Source organism: Acipenser ruthenus, chromosome 19 (assembly GCF_902713425.1).
Source record: "Acipenser ruthenus chromosome 19, fAciRut3.2 maternal haplotype, whole genome shotgun sequence".
In the NCBI taxonomy this organism is placed as follows: domain Eukaryota; kingdom Metazoa; phylum Chordata; class Actinopteri; order Acipenseriformes; family Acipenseridae; genus Acipenser; species Acipenser ruthenus.
In genome coordinates this window covers 32742883-32762215 of record NC_081207.1, presented here as the reverse complement: position 1 = coordinate 32762215, position 19333 = coordinate 32742883, and the positions used below count along the sequence as shown (strand labels likewise).

The 19333-nt window shown below is 47.9% G+C and overlaps 1 protein-coding gene across 1 annotated transcript in view; it reads left to right on the top strand.

The window, feature by feature from the left end:
- The first annotated feature begins 563 nt into the window (after positions 1-563).
- lonp2 (lon peptidase 2, peroxisomal) overlaps positions 564-19333 on the top strand; it is a 28541-nt gene continuing 9771 nt past the window's right edge. Inside the window, exons 1-11 of the mRNA XM_034041557.3 lie at positions 564-917; positions 1766-2000; positions 2789-2920; positions 3125-3247; positions 3447-3631; positions 4275-4369; positions 5200-5458; positions 6984-7125; positions 10787-10937; positions 11741-11867; positions 12921-13051. Coding sequence (XP_033897448.1) covers positions 685-917; positions 1766-2000; positions 2789-2920; positions 3125-3247; positions 3447-3631; positions 4275-4369; positions 5200-5458; positions 6984-7125; positions 10787-10937; positions 11741-11867; positions 12921-13051 — 1813 coding nt within the window. The 5' untranslated portion in view covers positions 564-684. The remainder of the gene's footprint in view (positions 918-1765; positions 2001-2788; positions 2921-3124; positions 3248-3446; positions 3632-4274; positions 4370-5199; positions 5459-6983; positions 7126-10786; positions 10938-11740; positions 11868-12920; positions 13052-19333) is intronic.

The window sequence follows — 19333 nt, the reverse complement described above, 5'->3', positions numbered from 1 at the left end:
GTCATTAATGATTCACATGCATGACAATCTGCAACAACACAATCAAGCACATGCATGACAATCTGCAACAACACAATCAAGCACATGCATGACAATCTGCAACAACACAATCAAGCACATGCATGACAATCTGCAACAACACAATCAAGCACATGCATGACAATCTGCAACAACACAATCAAGCTTCTGCTTTTCATATTTACTGTCCCCCAGACAACGCTTCTCTTGTGCCTGTTTGCTTTCATTTGTAATCTGGAAAGAGAGAAGAACACAGAGAATTTAAAAACAGCAAACAGCTCTTTATACACACACACAGACACACATATATGTGTGTGTGTGTGTATATATATATATATATATATATATATATATATATATATATATATATATATATATATATATATATATACACACACACACACACACACACATATATATATATACACGAATGAATCAAAACCTTAATAAATCATACGAAATTAGTCACAAGAAAAAAAATACAACGCCAGCAGGTGGTGTCTTGAACTGCACGGCGTTTCTTTTTTGACCGTGTGAAAAGACTGAAATTTGTCCGCGGCTACGGTCCGTAGTGGGAGTCTGCTTGTTTACATCGGTCTGGAACGCGTAACATAAGTGAAGTAAATAGAGGAGTCTGGTCGGTTTTACTCTACATAAACTGCAGTCATGTCTGACAAGACTGGTATTCGGATCCCGAGCCGGCTGCCTCTGTTGCTCACCCACGAAGGGGTCCTGCTGCCGGGCTGTACAATGCGGATCAGCGTGGATACCTACAGAAACATGCAGCTGGTCAAGAGTCGGCTCCTGCGGGGCACCTCCTTGAAAAGCACCATCATTGGGGTGATTCCCAATACCCGGGACCCCGAGCACGACACGGACGAGCTGCCCGCATTGCACAGGTGACGCGAAAGCAAACACTCACACGAAGGCCTGTGCTTCTATTGTCTAGCACTTTCTAGAACAATACTTTCCAGATGTGTTAGTGGTAGCGTATTGGTATGCAGAGGTATTTAAGTAACCCCGAAGTGGGAGAGTGGGTTATTAAAATATCACCTGTACTTTGCGGTTTACAGTCGGTTAAACATTTTAACAACAGAACTTACACGAAATTATATTTCAGAAAACTTTCGAATGTGCTTCACCAGTGGACTTTAGACTACTAACGCTGTGTGCTTACGCAACCAGTACCCAGCCAACTGTCCTGAGAGCACAGCGGCGCAGTCCGGGAGTCCGTGTGGTCCTAGCGTGGCTCACTCTACACTGAGCAGTGACGATCTCCTCACACAACCCATTGCACCCGTGACCCGGCCGTGAAAGAGCATCCTATCAGTGAGATTCACTCACTTACCCAGTTTGCAGCGATTCAAACGTAGTATTTTTTGTTGTTAAAAAATTCTGTTAGAAACTTTGAGTCAGCAATTTAAGTTAGTGGTCAGGAATACATAGCAATATTAATAATACGAATAGCTTAATTAATGAATCAAGTTAAAATATTAGTGCAGCTGTAGAAAAACTTGTGATTTAATCCAGTTTGAGAAGTTATGATCTCAACCCAGGGTTGGCACAGCAGGCATCGTGGTGCAGGTGGTTGGCAGTAACTGGCCGAACTCTCTCCCCAGGGTTGGCACAGCAGACATTCGCGGTGCAGGTGGTTGGCAGTAACTGGCCGAACTCTCTCCCCAGGGTTGGCACAGCAGACATTCGCGGTGCAGGTGGTTGGCAGTAACTGGCCGAACTCTCTCCCCAGGGTTGGCACAGCAGGCATTGCGGTGCAGGTGGTTGGCAGTAACTGGCCGAAGCCCCACTACACGCTGCTGATTACTGGGCTGTGCCGGTTCCGCACGCTGCAGCTGCTGAAGGAGCGCCCCTTCGCAGTGGGGGAGGTGGAGCAACTGGACCAGCTGGAGCAGCACGCCAGCCAGGCCCTGCTGGAAGGGGAGCTGGGGGAGCTGGGAGAGCAGTTCTACAAGCATGCTGTGCAGGTACTGACACACACACACACACACACGCTGGGAGAGCAGTTCTACAAGCATGCTGTGCAGGTACTGACACATACATACACACGCTGGGAGAGCAGTTCTACAAGCATGCTGTGCAGGTACTGACACACACACACACACACACGCTGGGAGAGCAGTTCTACAAGCATGCTGTGCAGGTACTGACACATACATACACACGCTGGGAGAGCAGTTCTACAAGCATGCTGTGCAGGTACTGACACACACGCGCTGGGAGAGCAGTTCTACAAGCATGCTGTGCAGGTACTGACACACACACACACACACGCACTGGGAGAGCAGTTCTACAAGCATGCTTTGCAGGTACTGACACACACGCACTGGGAGAGCAGTTCTACAAGCATGCTTTGCAGGTACTGACACACACACACACGCACTGGGAGAGCAGTTCTACAAGCATGCTTTGCAGGTACTGACACACACACACGCACGCTGGGAGAGCAGTTCTACAAGCATGCTGTGCAGGTACTGACACACACACACACACACAGACACACACACAGGACACATTCATTTCACATGTTTGTCCTGTCTGATAATCAGGGCCAGCTCTGAGTGGTGAACCCGACCCCTACTCTGTCCCGCAGCCTATTATTAGAAACAAAAGTCTAGAGTCTAAAAGTAAGCACACTAATATTAACTAGAAGGTGTCCCCCCCTGTGCTCCAACTGAAGTGTACTCTTGGCATTCCCCTACACTCACTCAAGTCATTCTGATGCAAAACAGCTGCTCCTCTCTCTCCCTCACAGCTGGTGGACATGCTGGACATGTCTGTCCCTGTGGTTGCCAAGCTGCGGCGCCTGTTGGACAGTTTGCCCAAAGAGACTCTCCCGGACATGCTGGCGTCCATGATCCGCACGTCCAACAGCGAGAAACTGCAGGTGAACATCAGAGAGCTTATAAACGGCAATAAACTTCTGCTTCGTTTTACACAGAAATATGTATTGCTGTAGGAGCGGGTCCATTCACAACATGCATGCCCGGTTCCACTGTGTAAGCATATTGTAAATATCCACAAAGTGCAGATTCCTTGTAACTCTCAACACTGTGTGTGTGTGTGTGGCTGTGGCTGTGGCTGTCCTCAGATCCTGGACGCAGTGGGGCTGGAGGAGAGGTTTAAGAAACTCATCCCTCTGCTGACCCGGCAGATCGAGGGCCTGAAGCTCCTGCAGAAGACCAGGAAACCGCGGCAGGACGAGGACAAGACGGTGGGTCTGCAAATTGATAAATATGATTCCACACTACACTGTAGGAGAGGATTTTACATTTAAAAATGTGCATCCAGATATATACATAAACAATGTTAAAGAATCAACAGCAATGACTGGTATAGGCAGTGCTGCAGAACACTCGGTCCACACCCAGTGAAAGGTATGTGATCTCACTCTGCTTCTTCCATCGTTCCAGGTGGTAGCTATCCGCCCAATCCGCAAAATCGGACATTTTCCGGGTGGGCAGTTTTCCCTGGACACTGCTGAGGAGGCGGAGGAGGAGGATGAGGACAGCGATGACATCGCCTTGCTGGAGAAGAAGATCAGGAGCGCCAGCATGCCAGAGCCGGCTCTGAAAGTCTGTGTCAAAGAGATCAAGAGGTACGCTGTGAGTGCACTCCCCATGCAGTGAGCTCCACCGAGTGCACTCCCCATGCAGTGAGCTCCACCGAGTGCACTCCCCATGCAGTGAGCTCCACCGAGTGCACTCCCCTTCCGGCAACCACCAAGATGCATTTCCACAGTAATCCCAGCTAGTGTGTGTCTGATGCCTAGATTTGAATATGTGTTGAAGTCCTGTCCCCATTGGCACCCATTTGCAGCAGGTACACTTAGAGTTTCACTGAGAATGTAGCTCTGCACTCAGAATGTCAATGACAAAGCATTCAAACCGTTTAAAACACAACAGATTCTAGGAAAACAGATGAATATGTTCAGATTAGAGGTTGTCTTTTTTATTTAGATTTAATGATGTGTTTGTAAGCGCTCGTTGGCTGCCCCTAGTCAAGCAGAGAGTGTACTTTCTCTTGCACTCTTTGTATGACGGGCCTGACACAGCAAAGAGTGTGCGAGAATGAAATGCACTCTCAGCTTGATTAGAGGAAGCCCCCCAAAACTTAGAGATCTGCATTAAAGATCTAAGTGTGCTCCTGGCAGGCTGAATAAAGAGACTCACCCGTGTGTGCGTGTGTGTGCGTGCGTGCATGCGTGCGTGTGCGTGTGTGTGCGTGTGTGCTTCCGGCAGGCTGAAGAAGATGCCACAGTCCATGCCGGAGTACGCCCTCACCAGGAACTACCTGGAGCTCATGGTGGAGCTGCCCTGGAATAAGAGCACCACAGGTACGAAACGAGTCCGTACTGCAAGCTCTGTACATAGACATGAGCATCCAAAGACACACTTCGTATTGGGGATGCCTGTTTCTTAACTGTGGATTGAAGTGCCTAGGTATTGCTATGGCGGTTTGAGCCACTGGGGGGCAGTAAGGGATTGTTTGGCCTGCCCACTGCATTGCCACCTCGCTGTATTTCACTTGCTCTGACAGATGAGGGATTTCATTCTTTGCAGTGTTAGTTGCAGCACTTTTAAAGAAAGGTCACCACATCATTGCCTTGTTCCTGGCTGTTGCATAGGCATGTCACTGGTGCATACAGAATACAAACAAAGCCGACTGCATCTGCTTTCACATTCATTGTGAAAGAACACCAAGGAGACTTGATTATTCCTGTAGCCTGGTTGCAGGCCACGCCTTGTTTTGGTGACAGTCTGAAGACAAACTAATCCTCTTTTTATCTGGATTTATTTTTGCGAGTGCATCAAAGCTGCCTGCATAGTGTGGTCCTGTAAAGGAAAGATAAGGCTGTTTGAATGAGATTGTCTTCAGCTTGTCACTGAGATGGAAAACAGACATCAGACAGCTTCATTGCTATCATTTCCCAACAAGGCTTTATATAAAAGCAAATACCCTTCTATACACACACACACACACACACACACTCCCCTGTGACCTGCCGAGTCCAGAGCTCTGAACTAGTGCCCCAGCACAGTGATTTAGAGGAGAGGTTAAACCAAGATCTTGTGTCTGTGCTCAGTACGTTACAGACCCAATGGCACTACTTGCTCACTTGTAAACAAGTCACTCAGGTTCAAATCCTGTTGGTTTCCCCTGCAGACTGCCTGGATATCCACGCGGCCCGAGTGCTGCTGGACAGTGACCACTACGCCATGGAGAAGCTGAAGAAGCGGGTCCTGGAGTACCTGGCTGTGCGCCAGCTCAAGAACAACCTGAAGGGGCCCATCCTGTGCTTCGTGGGTCCCCCTGGCGTGGGCAAGACCAGCGTGGGCCGCTCCATCGCCAAGACGCTGGGCAGGGAGTTCCACAGGATCGCTCTGGGGGGAGTGTGCGACCAGTCTGACATCCGAGGACACAGGTACAGCACAGGGCACTTGAGCCTCCAGAGTCCGATGCTGCTCGCAGTAAAGCAGGCTTTGTTAAAGAGGCCACCGTGCGATTGCCTTGTAAACTGCTGCATCGCACTGTAACACTCCAGCCCTAATGATTCAATCTAGTTCAAATAGTGAACGGAGCGCCTGCATGTGTTGTTCAGGGCTGCTTCATTGTGGGATTATTTCCAGCGCCCTGGGGAGCAGCGCTGGGAATCACACACACACAGACTGAGGGGCTCCTCCCAGGCAAGTTCAGGAGGAAGCTGAGTTTACTTGGAAACCAGCAGGGGTCCAGATAGCATGGAATGTCCTGCTACTATGGCAGCAGCATGGAGAAAGAGAACGAGGAAAGCTGTAAACATCCTGTTCTTGTATTTTTAACAGCACAAGAGGATAATTATTATTATTATTTATTTCTTAGCAGACGCCCTTATCCAGGGCGACTTACAATCGTAAGCAAAAACATTTCAAGCGTTACAATACAAGTAATTTAAAATTAAAACTTGACGCAGTTCCGTTTCCAAATTCCACTCTGAACTTGCTCTGTACTGTACTGTGGTATTATTATCACGATATCAATGTGAATTAAATGTGTAAAGTTGTGTTTACCTCTCGCTCTCTGTATCTCTCTCTCTGCGGTTGGCCCGTACGTAGTCGGCCCGTAATGGTGATTTGTAATGCAAATACTATTAAAAAAACAAAGAAAGAAAGAAGCGAGCAGGTCTGCTATTTGTTCACATGGACAGCGAAGCGTTTGTCTCTCTATGAACACCAGAGCATACAGCCCCTGAAACCAGCCAGCAGCTTCAATAGGGTCTGGTTAGCCTGGAATGAGCAAACATGCGAACACAACAACCTCCAGATAACTAACTGAGATGTCCCTTCACTACTCTCTATAGAGAGATTACTGTACAGTGTCTGTGGAGATGAAATTTCTTAGTCCCTTGTATTCCCAGCTATTGAGGGGAGTGGGAATCCTTCTTAAGCTGTAATACCTCATCATGGATTGCTGCCTCTAACTTGCTGTGTTGGACGCCACAGTGTAGTGCATTATTATTATTATTATTTATTTCTTATCCAGGGCGACTTACAATCCTAAGCAAATACATTTCAAGTATCACAGTACAAGTAATAATACAATTGTGCATGGACTGGTATATCATATTAATGAATGCTTTGCACAGGCTTATGAAGGATTTACAGCCTCGCTCAGAGAAATCTGGCATCCTGTCTGTGCCACTGCTGCAGGGCTGACTGGGGGGGTGAACAGCCTTGTTAAGAGGTAGTTGTGTCACTGGAGTGCTGTTATTGTGGACATGTGTAGATCACACCTTTTGAATTACTTCCCAACATTTTGAATGATGTGTGTGTATTGTGCGCGTGTGAGTGCACGCTAATACAGATCAGAGACGTTAGGGTCTCTGAGGACTAGCAGACGTTACTCCTGTTGCTGCAGAGCCGGACGCTTGACTATTCCTCTTCGCTTATCGCTGCGTTCTTTTCTCTAAGGCGCACCTACGTGGGCAGCATGCCCGGCCGCATCATCAACGGCCTGAAGGTGGTGGGCGTCGCCAATCCTGTCTTCCTGCTGGACGAAGTGGACAAGCTGGGAAAGAGTCTCCAAGGGGACCCTGCGGCTGCTCTATTGGAGGTAGGTCTGAGGAGGCGTGGCCTGGCGTGCTCATTGGAGGTAGGTCAGAGGAGGTGTGGCCTGGCGTGCTCATTGGAGGTAGGTCAGAGGAGGTGTGGCCTGGCGTGCTCATTGGAGGTCGGTCAGAGGAGGTGTGGCCTGGCGTGCTCATTGGAGGTCGGTCAGAGGAGGCGTGGCCTGGCGTGCTCATTGGAGGTAGGTCCGAGGAGGCGTGGCCTGGCGTGCTCATTGGAGGTCGGTCAGAGGAGGCGTGGCCTGGCGTGCTCATTGGAGGTCGGTCAGAGGAGGCGTGGCCTGGCGTGCTCATTGGAGGTAGGTCCGAGGAGGCGTGGCCTGGCGTGCTCATTGGAGGTAGGTCAGAGGAGGTGTGGCCTGGCGTGCCCATTCAGGGTAGGTCAGAGGAGGAGTGGCCTGGCATGCCCATTGGAAAATGCATCACAACTTATCAGTAAGCCGTGAAAATTAGAACTTGAAGCTGGCTGGTATGTCTTTGATCTGTTTGCCTGTGTGCTTTTGCGACCTGTTTTTATGACTTGTAGAATGTGTCATTGGATAGGGAGAGTGTCATTGAAATTCCTAGTGCACAATAGAGGAGGATGATGCTGTAACCCTGACATATAGCCCTGCTGTGTATTAGCCCTGCAAGTAAATAACTGTGCTCCAGAGCTGAGCAATGGCCTTCAATAAACTGTGAGTTCATTAGCTAAATACACAGAATCCTGTTTGCTCCGGATTGCCCATCTGAAATAAAGAATCCTGTTTGAAGGCGATGAGAGAGGGATGAGAGAGGGAAGGTGTGCTGTGTTGCTTCTAATACGTAAATTATTCCACTTTATATTTCATCGGTTTATCTTAGAACTGAGGGTGCCTTGTTTGCAAAGGTTTCCTGTGTGAATTCAGGAAGGGTACACCGAGGTTACAGGCACAATTCACACAAACAGTAGTGACAGGCCTGCACAAAACCAGCGCATGACTTTGTTAAGCTTGAATCCGGGGATCATGTAGGTGAAAGGCAAAGGATTAACTCTGAACCTTTAGGCAGTTTAAATGGACAGTTCTGATTGACTGTAGATTAGCTGTGTCTACCAAGATCAGGTGCTGTGAGGAGTCGGGGAAGCAGACCTCTCTCAGATACCTGAGATAAGAGTGAAGGACCACCCTGGCTTCATGCAGTGAACAATGATGCATGGCAACCCTTATCGTGCGCTGCAGAGCACACCTCTCCTGATTTGAGCTGCATTTACAGCACCATGGGATTGCTACTCAAGGAAGGAAGGAAGGAAGGAGAGGAGAGGAGAGCACACCCAGTATATGCAACCCTGCTTTTTGTCGTAATGAAATAACTTGTGCATTCCAAGGCCTCATGCCTCAGCCCCTGAGATCCTGAACATGGCTCTATAGCCCCGGCAGGTTCTCACAGGCACGTTAGCTGGGCTGGGGACCGTGAAGTAAGTGAAAATGTCAGAGCCCCGGATGAGATGAAAATTCCCTTCCAGATGTCTTTTAAAATGCTCAATGCAGAAGTTAATTGTTATTGAGTGTATTGTAAAAGTGAGGGGAAGGCCAGCTTTTCTGGTTTTGAAATCAATGAATGAATGGATGTATTTCTTAAACGCAGATAAATGCTTCTTAAAGGCATTTCCGAGTAAGAGTATCAGCACCCCCCTGTTCATCATAGACTGTTCTAAAGCTGAACTGAGGAATCATTATTATGTTTTGTCATTGATTTGAGCCGTTGGCGTTTGTGGAAGTCACCTGTAGTGAAGTGGAGTTGGAATGACATGAATTAGGCACACATTCAGGCCTGCACTGTGATGCTGCAGCGGTGGAAAGAGCCAGTAATGAGACGCACAAACCAGCAGAGCCGACAGTGCATTAGCCCTGCATCGCTCCTTCACTCCAGTAATGAGACGCACAAACCAGCAGAGCCGACAGTGCATTAGCCCTGCAGCACTCCTTCAGTCCTCCACTCATTGCCGTTTGTTATTGAAAAACAGAGGAAATGGGACTCTGAATTTCCATAACCCTTCCTGGAAGAGCAGCCCTGTAATAAAGAGGTGCTTTCACTAAGAGCTCCCTCTTGCATCCGAGAGATCATTTACAGCAAAGAAAGAACGAGCTGGTGCTGTGGACTGAAGGAGAGGAGGCTTCTGTGGACCTCTTTGGGCTTGGCACTGGCCTCGCTGGTTATAAAATGCTGTGACAGAGAGCCCTGTGTTTGCTGCCTCTGTTCACAATCACAGTTCCTCAGCGTGGGCTAGCTGGGAGCTATTAACTGACAAGCTGTGCGTTTTGTAACTGAATTAAGAGGGGGTGGAGATATTGCCAGCAGGATGTTTTGGGGACATGTTTAATCATAAATATCCGAAGCACCATGCCATCCAGCCAGCCAGCCAGCCAGTAGTGTTGTTGTTACTGCAGGGCCTCTGAGCCACCCCTTGTATATCAGTCTGGTTCTTTCTGCTAGCGTGATTGCAGTCCACGAGGGTTCGTTCTGTAGATTAAACATCTTTTATTGCTTGATTACAGTCTGGGAGATAATGAGATTTCCTTATGCCTCCGTGTTGCAAAACAGCAATCAGGGAAACAATGATTTGCAACTTGCTTTGGAAAGAGGTTGCTTGTAGCTTGTCCTTTTGTTTAATAAACATGCACACTTACTGAGATTGTTTAAGTGAGAACGGCAGCAGTAACCATGACTCCTGTACGCGTGCTTTTATCTTTTCAGTAATCTTATGAAACCCAGACCATGATGTCAAGTGTTTGCATTCTTTCATCTCTTGTGGTGTGTTGTAGAGAAAGCGTGTTCTCTTTCACCGAAAGAGCTTTGAAACGGGATTTGGTCAGGATTGGGGTGCTTACACTTGTCGTGTTGATGTTTGCATGAAAGCAGAGCTAAAGAAGGTGTGTGCTTGGTGTCCTCTTTATCTGAAGAAACGGGACTAAACAAGAACGCCAGTGCATTCCTGTGCTGTAAGCGGGGTGTTTGCTGTGCTGACTGGGAAACAGCAGGCATCTTGTTAAGGGTTTATCTCCTTTGCCTGCGGTGCCTCGGGTTTCCAGGCAGCAGCTCTCCAAACTGTCTTCAGTAACCCTTTCTGGTAATAATAGCATCATCCTGTCATTATGGCAAGTAGCTGATTGGCTGCAAGCAAGAGCTTGTGATCCCGCCTCCATGCAGGTGAAGCTTCTCTTGGCTACAAGCCTGTGAACAAAGCAACAGAAAGTGCAAAGCCCCAGTCGTGTGGGGCAGGCTGAGGGGGCAGTAATGGAAGTGGGGTATGGGCTGCTGCCTGTTTTTATGATTCTGTTTCTTGCAGGGATAAGTCCCGTGAAGCAGCTGTTTGAAAAATCAACCTGGCACAAAAATAATCCAAAAAAGAGCCTTCATTTGTTCAGATAGTGCAATAGTGAAATGCTACTGCATTTATGGCACAGGGTGTCTGAAAGAGGTGGAATAAGACAGCTTCTCACTGACCAGAACTGTGAGCATTGTCTGTCTGCAGGCGCCCCCACACTGACTCAGACAACCACATCCCAAACCAAGCAAACTCTGCCGAAGCCTGGGGTGCTGCTGAGTGAGTGCCTGACCAGCCCTGCAGAGGGAGCGATTTTCTGCCCTTCGCTTTTCTAACTTCTTTAAACACGTTCTTTATTTCAGGTCCTGGACCCGGAACAGAACCACGGCTTTACTGACCACTACCTGAACGTGGCCTTTGACCTCTCCCAGGTGCTCTTCATCGCCACTGCTAACACCACGGCCACCATCCCGCCGGCTCTGCTGGACAGGATGGAGGTGCTGCAGGTGCCAGGTGAGCCAAGCCGAGCCGAGCCAGGCCGTGACACCCTGCTGCACATAGAACCTATTGGGCTGGAAACTGATATGAGCAAAGCAAGCAGATTTCTTAATGATGGAATATAGAAAAGATCATTCAGTGTAGCTTGAGCAGGTTAGAATAAACTGTGTCTGTTCTGCACGTTGTGGAAGGGTCTTTTGTTATCGTCTTTTATTCAGTAAGTCAACAAACTGGCCTTGCTGACAGAAGCTGTGTCTGTCTGTATGTGTGTCTGTATGTGTGTCTGTCTGTCTGTCTGTGTGTGTGTCTGTCTGTGTGTGTGTGTCTGTCTGTCTGTCTGTATGTGTGTCTGTATGTGTGTGTCTGTCTGTGTGTGTGTGTGTGTGTCTGTCTGTGTGTCTGTCTATGTGTGTGTGTGTCTGTATGTGTGTGTGTGTGTATGTCTGTCTGTATGTGTCTGTGTCTGTATGCATGTCTGTCTGTGTATGTGTGTGTGTCTGTCTGTGTCTGTGTGTCTGTCTGTGTGTGTGTGTGTGTGTGTCTGTATGTGTGGCTGTCTGTCTCTGTCTGTCTGTCTGTGTGTGTGTGTGTGTCTGTGTCTGTATGTGTGTCTGTCTGTCTGTCTGTATGTGTGTCTGTATGTATGTCTGTCTGTGTATGTGTGTGTGTCTGTCTGTGTCTGTGTGTCTGTCTGTGTGTGTGTGTATGTGTGTGTCTGTATGTGTGTCTGTCTGTCTGTCTGTCTGTGTGTGTGTGTGTCTGTGTCTGTATGTGTGTCTGTCTGTGTGTGTGTCTTTGTCTGTGCCTCTGTGCTGCAGGCTACACTCAGGAGGAGAAGATTGAGATCGCTCACAGGCACCTGATCCCCAAGCAGCTGGAGCAGCATGGCCTGACCCCTCAGCAGATCCACATCCCACAGGAAGCCACCAGCGACATCGTCAGCAGGTGGGGAGGAGGGAGGGGGGAGGGGGGAGGGGCTGTCTTTCACTTCCAATGACTCGCTGGGAGTCGAGAACCACTGACAGGAACTAATAAGGATGGAAATAAGACTCTGTGAGGAAGCAGGTGGAGTGAGACAGCAGGGAGGGGGTTAAAACCTCCCTGCAAGAGAGAAAACATGTGAGAATGCACTTGTTGTGTAATTGTAATGATTATCCGCACCTGAGCGTTATGGGGCAGTTTAAAAGGAGAGCAGTCAGTCTGCTCGGGGCTGCTGAGGAGAAGGAGGCAGACGAGGTGCTCTGCTTCCCAGCAGTCAGAGAGAACGAGCGAGAAAGTTGAAAAGTAAGTGCGGTATTAAACTGTTTTGTGGGGCAGGGAAACGGCTTAGCCGTCCTGCGTTAGTTAGGTTCCTGCGTGTGTAGTTAGTGCTCGATAAGAGCTAGGTGTTTGTTTTGTGTTTTTGTTTGTTTTATTAAAAGTGCGCGGAAGCGCTGAACACTATTTCTGTGTCTGGGTCAATTTTTAAAGGGGCAACGAACCCGAGAAGGTGAAATCTTTCACAACTCCCATTGCATTTTTTTTTTTTTTTTGCATTTAATCGTGTACTTTAGAGTACTGTAATCTGTCAAGTGTTATTTAATCTGTAGTATTTTGTATTAAATTATATCCAGAAGTAACTATCACTGACACTGTTATTTGCTCCGTTACTGAATCGTATTTTGTCATACTTGTACTTGCTAGAACCAAAGTCATTGTATTTATCTTGCTCTTAATTGTATTATTACTTGTACTGTGATTCTTGAAATGTATTTTTGTTTACGACTGTAAGTCGCCCTGGATAAGGGCGTCTGCTAATAAATAAATAATAATAATAATAATAATTTGATCAGACACACCTGAGCTTGTTTCCTACACACTGCACTATTAAAACCTGGAATGGGTGAATCTGCTATGTAATAGTAGTCTTATTTCCATCCCTTATTAATAACCCTAGGACTGGGTGTAGGCGTGGTGCTGCCCAAATCCCACTCTCACCGGCTCCTCTCCACTCCGCAGATACACGCGGGAGGCTGGCGTGCGCGCGCTGGAGAGGAAGTTCGGGGCAATCTGCAGGGCCGTGGCGGTCAAGGTGGCCGAGGGGAACAAAGTGACCAAGACTGACCCTCCACCAGGACCCGAGGCAGCAGGTAGGTGCCCGTTATACCCCCTGCCCCTGGGGTTTTAGTTTAGTTATACAGCCTGGAAAGATTAGCAGGGGTGTGCAATATCAAAGGGGACAGTGCAGTGTGTTCATCTTTTAATGGAAGTGATGGTGTGTAGTCTAGAATGACGGCTCATTTCTTTTCTGCAGACCTTGATATGCTTCATGCTGGGCTTAGTTAGTGCCTAACAATGCATATCTTGCAGTGCGTAATTAATGTCATGATGAAGCACTGCACAATGGCAGCATTTTGAAGTGTGAACCGAGCAAAGTAAATCCAGCAGTGCTGTGTGCTGGGAGGAGCCTGCCCAGCACGTGCTGTGTGCTGGGAGGAGCCTGCCCAGCGCGTGCTGTGTGCTGGGAGGAGCCTGCCCAGCGCGTGCTGTGTGCTGGGAGGAGCCTGCCCAGCGCGTGCTGTGTGCTGGGAGGAGCCTGCCCAGCGCGTGCTGTGTGCTGGGAGGAGCCTGCCCAGCGCGTGCTGTGTGCTGGGAGGAGCCTGCCCAGCGCGTGCTGTGTGCTGGGAGGAGCCTGCCCAGCGTGTGCTGTGTGCTGGGAGGAGCCTGCCCAGCGCGTGCTGTGTGCTGGGAGGAGCCTGCCCAGCGCGTGCTGTGTGCTGGGAGGAGCCTGCCCAGCACGTGCTGTGTGCTGGGAGGAGCCTGCCCAGCGTGTGCTGTGTGCTGGGAGGAGCCTGCCCAGTCAGCAGCGCTTGCTGTGTGCTGGGAGGAGCCTGCCCAGTCAGCAGCGCTTGCTGTGTGCTGGGAGGAGCCTGCCCAGTCAGCAGCGTGTGCTGTGTGCTGAGATGTATGAATGGAAAAGTCAAGCAGACCAGCACACCTTGCAGGACTCTGTCTCTCTTCATGTGTGTTTGATTTTTTATCTTCTGGAGTCCGCCGGTCCTGTTAGTCTGCAGCTCACCTCTTTGACAATAACCAGCAGGGTGAGAGTGCAGAGGCTGTCCAGGGCAGGGCTTCCCTCTGTCTGCTCTGTCACTGTCCAGTGTGCTCACGTGCACAGTGTAGGTAACAAGACTCGAGTGTGCTCAAGCATTATGGAAACCATGCTCTAGCACAGTACATACATGCTATAGCTAAGTGTGTCAGACTTCAGAACTACGCTGCATTTTTACCATGTGCTTCAGACGAGACACTTTAATGCAGCAAACTAGCACAAGGGCCGTCAGTTTAAACCACTGAGGAGCAGCTATATATAGAATCATTGATGTACACAGAACTTCATTGTGGTGTTCCATAGCAGAGTACCACACATTCACTGAAGCCTATTGTCACAAGACAGAGCGACCAACTGTCCATGGCAGTGAACCAAGTGAAGGAAGGCCAACTGGTTTAATACAGTCCTGCAGCAACACAACACTATACCCGTGTGATCTTCCTCCCTGGATAAGCAGCTGGGCTGGGCTTCCTCCTCAGTGTATTTATGCAGGGGAATATATTGAGACGTGCTTCCTGACACAGACACACACACACACACTTCAGTGCAATGCACTGCATCTGGTGCATATACAGTGGTTTCAGTTCTGAGCCTAGCTGACATGCGTAACTCGTCATGCGTAATGTTATTACTACCATACAGAGAGTGGAATATCAGATGATAGGAATGCTGAATAGGTCAGTGAGCTCATTTACAAACACACATTATTGAAGCATTTTCTATTTAAAACAGCAGTCCAGTATTCCAGGTTGTGTGTGTCCTGCATACTGTAGCACAGCTGCATCCAGCAATGTGTTTTCAATCCTGACTGCAGCTCCATCCCAAAGGGCTGTGTTGTTTCTATATTAGGGTCCTCACTGCAAGCCTGTCTAATCATCACAGTGAAATCATTCCTCTGGTCAAGGAGCCCAGATGTCTGTCTGTATTTTTAGCTTTAAATCCCAACTGGCTTGGTGTCTCATGTCAATTGTATCTAAGCTCAGTGTTTGCACAGTTAACTGCTCTTTAAAAAGTCTCAGTGAAGTTTAAATAGGCTGAGATTCAGTGCTTGTGTAATGTGTGATCTGTATTATTGGTATTGATGCTGAGATTAGATTGCAGAACATGTTCACTGGCAGACATTGTGAGCACAGTCACAGCTCTCTGAAGAGCACCAATCAGGCGGGGCGGATCCACCCCCATGCCCTTTGTTTGGAAAAAGAAAACTACCATCTCCCTTTTCAGCGCATTGTAAACGTTTTCTGTTGCTAGGTTACAATGACAACATTAGACACCCCAACAAAGAGACTTGTTAAGAGAACTTATGAGCAGTGCAATGCTGCCCGACTCGGCACAGCTGTCATTGCTGTTTCTAGCAGCAGGTTCAGGTTAAACTCTTCCTAACAGAGCCTCTCTCCTGTATGCTGCTTTTCACAGGACAGCGAGACTCTGCTGTGCTTCTGCACTGATACTCTATGTGCATAAAGAAGTTCTCCCTGCTGCGTGTTTCTTTGAAATCCTGTTAGCAGTCGCATTGAGTTCAGTAGAACTCTCTCGGCTTGCTTTGTGATGCTCTCGCTGTTTTCAGCATGTTTGTGCTTTATTTACATCCAGTTGGTAACCAGGTCACATAATGAGCAGGAATGAAGCAGCTGCTGCAGAGGAACAGAAAGCTGACAGGCATCTGTGTAGAGAGCACACAGTAGAGGGGTAGGGTTAGCTGACGGGGCTGTGTAGAGAGCACACAGTGGAGGGTTAGGGTTAGCTGACAGGGAGCTGTGTAAGATCACGTGAGGATAGCAGGATATGGATCAGGCACGCCTGCATAGTTTAATGCAGCTTGCACTGGACACAGCTTGCACTGGACACAGCTTGCACTGGACACAGCTTGCACTGACACAGCTTGCACTGGACACAGCTTGCACTGGACACAGCTTGCACTGACACAGCTTGTACTGACACAGCTTGTACTGACACAGCTTGCACTGACACAGCTTGCACTGACACAGCTCTCAATCTGTTAATTTACCACCTCTCAATGCGTTAATCTAACACCTCTCAATCCATTTCCCACATTTATCATTTTACTTCACAAGGTTTCCCACAATGTTTATATGGCCAGCTCTTAGATTTTTACAAAAAATAAAAATACCAAGTAAAATTTAATTGCTGTTAAGGTCACAAAAGCAAAGTGCTGCTTCATTCAAGGAGAGTCATCATCGCTAATTAAATCAAAGAGATCCGCTAATACATTAACCACATTAGCGAATGTACAGCCTGTGCTGATCAATCTCGAGAATCTAATAATGTTCATCCTCGCTGTTCATTAATCTCGAATACCTTGCGTTAATCCTGTGAGCATGGCAGGTTCACAGGTGATCGCTTGTGAGTGAATGAAGTTAATGTGTAATTTCACAGTGCTCTGAAAGCCTTCTAAATTCTCTGGAAGTGTTCTAAATCCATAGAACCAAACCAGAGCGGGGAGGTTCCACTGGGTCACGACCTCTCCTTTGTACTCTGGAGTGATGTCATAGCCACGCCCGCCAGTGTCTGAGGTCATGCTGTGGTTTGTTCTGCAGTGGCTGTAAGACAGGGTGTCTCGTCCTGTTCTCATTATAACCTGACAGTGTGGGGTTTCAGCCAGGCAAGCTTGGGAATATCTTCAGACAGAGTAATGTAAGCCTGTGAAGCAGTCCAGCAGCCAAACTGATCTCCACCCCGAGAGTTATTAGCTACATTTACAAGTGCTGCACTAAGGCTGGAATGATTGTCACTTAAAATGCAGAAAATTAGCAAGAAACTAAACTGGTGCCAGCACAAAGTTAAAGAAATGTCCAGTGGCCTTTATATAAGCCTTCAGTGGAAAACCTGATGGGATTCGCTCAATAAACCCCCTGGATCAGAGCCAGTGTGAGGCTGTGAAGAGGCTTTGTGCTTGTGGGGTCTGGGCAGCAGCAGAGCTGCCTTTTAGTACCAACAGAGTCTTTGAGGCAGGTGGGGCTTTCTGTTGAATCCTCGCTGTTCTATGCATCGTGACTTGCCTGAAGTATGATGGGGTTCTTTTCGTACAAGCACTGCGTTTGTGTGCAGCTGGAGTTCCTCACTGGTATGGAATTGGTTGTGTCTCGCTTGCAGTGTTTGTTTTAATGGCTAGGGGCTCTCTATTTTTTATATTTCCACATGATCTGTAGCTGAGATATGCTTAGATATGCTGAGAATGTCAGACTCTGAACAAGTGCTTGAATGAGGTCTGTATCAGTACTGTCAGTTCTGCAGCATATGCATAATTGTATAAATTGACATGAACATTGTTTCCCCAGTATATAAAGAAGTGACAGGCTCAGACAGCATGACCTCAGTGCTGAGCGGAGCGGTCATTCCTGCTGTTCAGTCCAGGGCTGCTCTTCACTATTGCTTGTGTGAAGCAGACCCTGGTTAGAAAGCTCAAGTGCACCTAGTCCTACTGTACACTGTTGCAGATTTCAAACACTTCAACTACAAGGAAAGCAGCTGCAGGATCTCACCCCAGTGCAGTGCTTCAGAAGTGGATTGCAGGTTTCTGTGTGCCTCACATTTACAACCCTGCTGCGCTTCACAATATGAGCAGAGCCGCAGAGTTCTGTGCTCCTCCTCTCACTCCTCATCCAAGCCCTGGTTTCAGAGTTGCTGGCACGGGTTCAGAGTGTGTTGTTACTGAGCTGCCCTTCATTTTAATCTTGCAAGATGTTTCTCTGTAATACTCCCTACCCTCTTCTGTAATGAAGCCAACCCTTTTTCAATTGAGGTAAATGCAACATAACAAAAGACTGGGAACCAATGCTCTACAGCAACGAGGATGTTAAGACTGAAAGCCCTTTGAGTGACGGCTCAGTGGAATTTCACAGCGGTCCTCTCTTGTTTGCAGAAAGTCTCCACCGTTTTTCGTAATTGATAGGGAAGGTAATTGAAGTTCAGCATACTGCCCAAATCAAAGCAGGGAGGTTCCGCTGGGTCACGACCTCTCCCCATCCACAGTGATGTCATAGCCACGCCCTCCAGTATCTGAGATCATGCCTAGGGGTTCTGGGGACTTTGCCTTTCTTGTTGTGTAGAGCGATCATTACAGAGGAGCAGATGGGAGCTGGGGTAATCTGTAAATGTCTCTTCATGACAAATCATTATTATTAATAAGTTATACAATAGATGAATACATGTGTGCTATAGTTTGTTTGCACAGTGCCCCAGTGACCTTCGTACTGTTGATATGATGGACAGCGACACCTGTGCCTTCTGCCAGTTCTGTTGTCAATTCAATGCTTGTCTTCTTTCTATTCCTTAAGGATATTATCTTCAAGTATTGCTCATCCTTGTTAGACAGCTTGTTGGTTCTTCCAGTCCTGGGTTTGTCAATCACAGGTGATGTTTCTCTGTGCTTGTTGATTATGCTTCGGATACCACACCTTGAAAATCGAGTGATGCTAGCTATTTCACTAAATGTTTTTCCTTCTTTATGCAAGTCAAGGTTGTTATAATAGTAGAAAACACTGGTGGAGGCTTTGAGTAAATTGTTGATGCTCATAATGCATCAGAGTAGAAAAATGCAACATCTCTAAGACTTTTGCACAGCAGTGTGTGTGTGTATATATATAATGTGTATCATGATCATGAGTGCATATCTATATTTGAGTGTCTTGTGGTTTCCCCCCCTGCTTTGAAGCCTGTGCCAGCGTGTTCCCCCGTGGTTGTTCAGCTGCTCAAGCCCCAGTGTAAACACAGCTTTGAAGTGGTTTCCCCACCTCTCCTCTGCTATTCCTCCTCATCTGTGCATCTGCCCAGGTTTACCCTCCAGCCAGGACTTGTTCTGGATCTCATTGTCTGGAAAGTGCTCTTGCGTTACCAGCACTGAACCGTGCGCACAGGCGTGGAGCCAAACTGCTGGTTGTGCGTCAGTATTGTTACACTTTGGGAGGTCTTGCGTGAGACGCGAGAGAGGTGTACAGCAGCTTCTGTTCCCTGCAGTCGACGGTGTGTGTCAGTGCAGAAAATGTTCAGATCCTGGAGGTGATTTCATGTGCTCCCCAGTGCCTTCCTCCTTGAGTTTGAATTGATCTGCTTCATTCTCTCTTTACTGCAGATCTCAGCAGGACACACGCATTTCAATACTCCCTGAAACTCCAGTAAGAAAGATGAGGTTAGGGAGTGTAATGCATACTGTAGTGTACAAACTAAAGCGATTTATCTGTAGAGGATATTGTGTACCCTGTACACACACAGCTGCATGGTCCTTTCTGTTTATATCCAGATGAATCCCACACTAGTAATATGTGTGCAGGTGTCAGGCTGCATGGTTTCCCTGTATCAG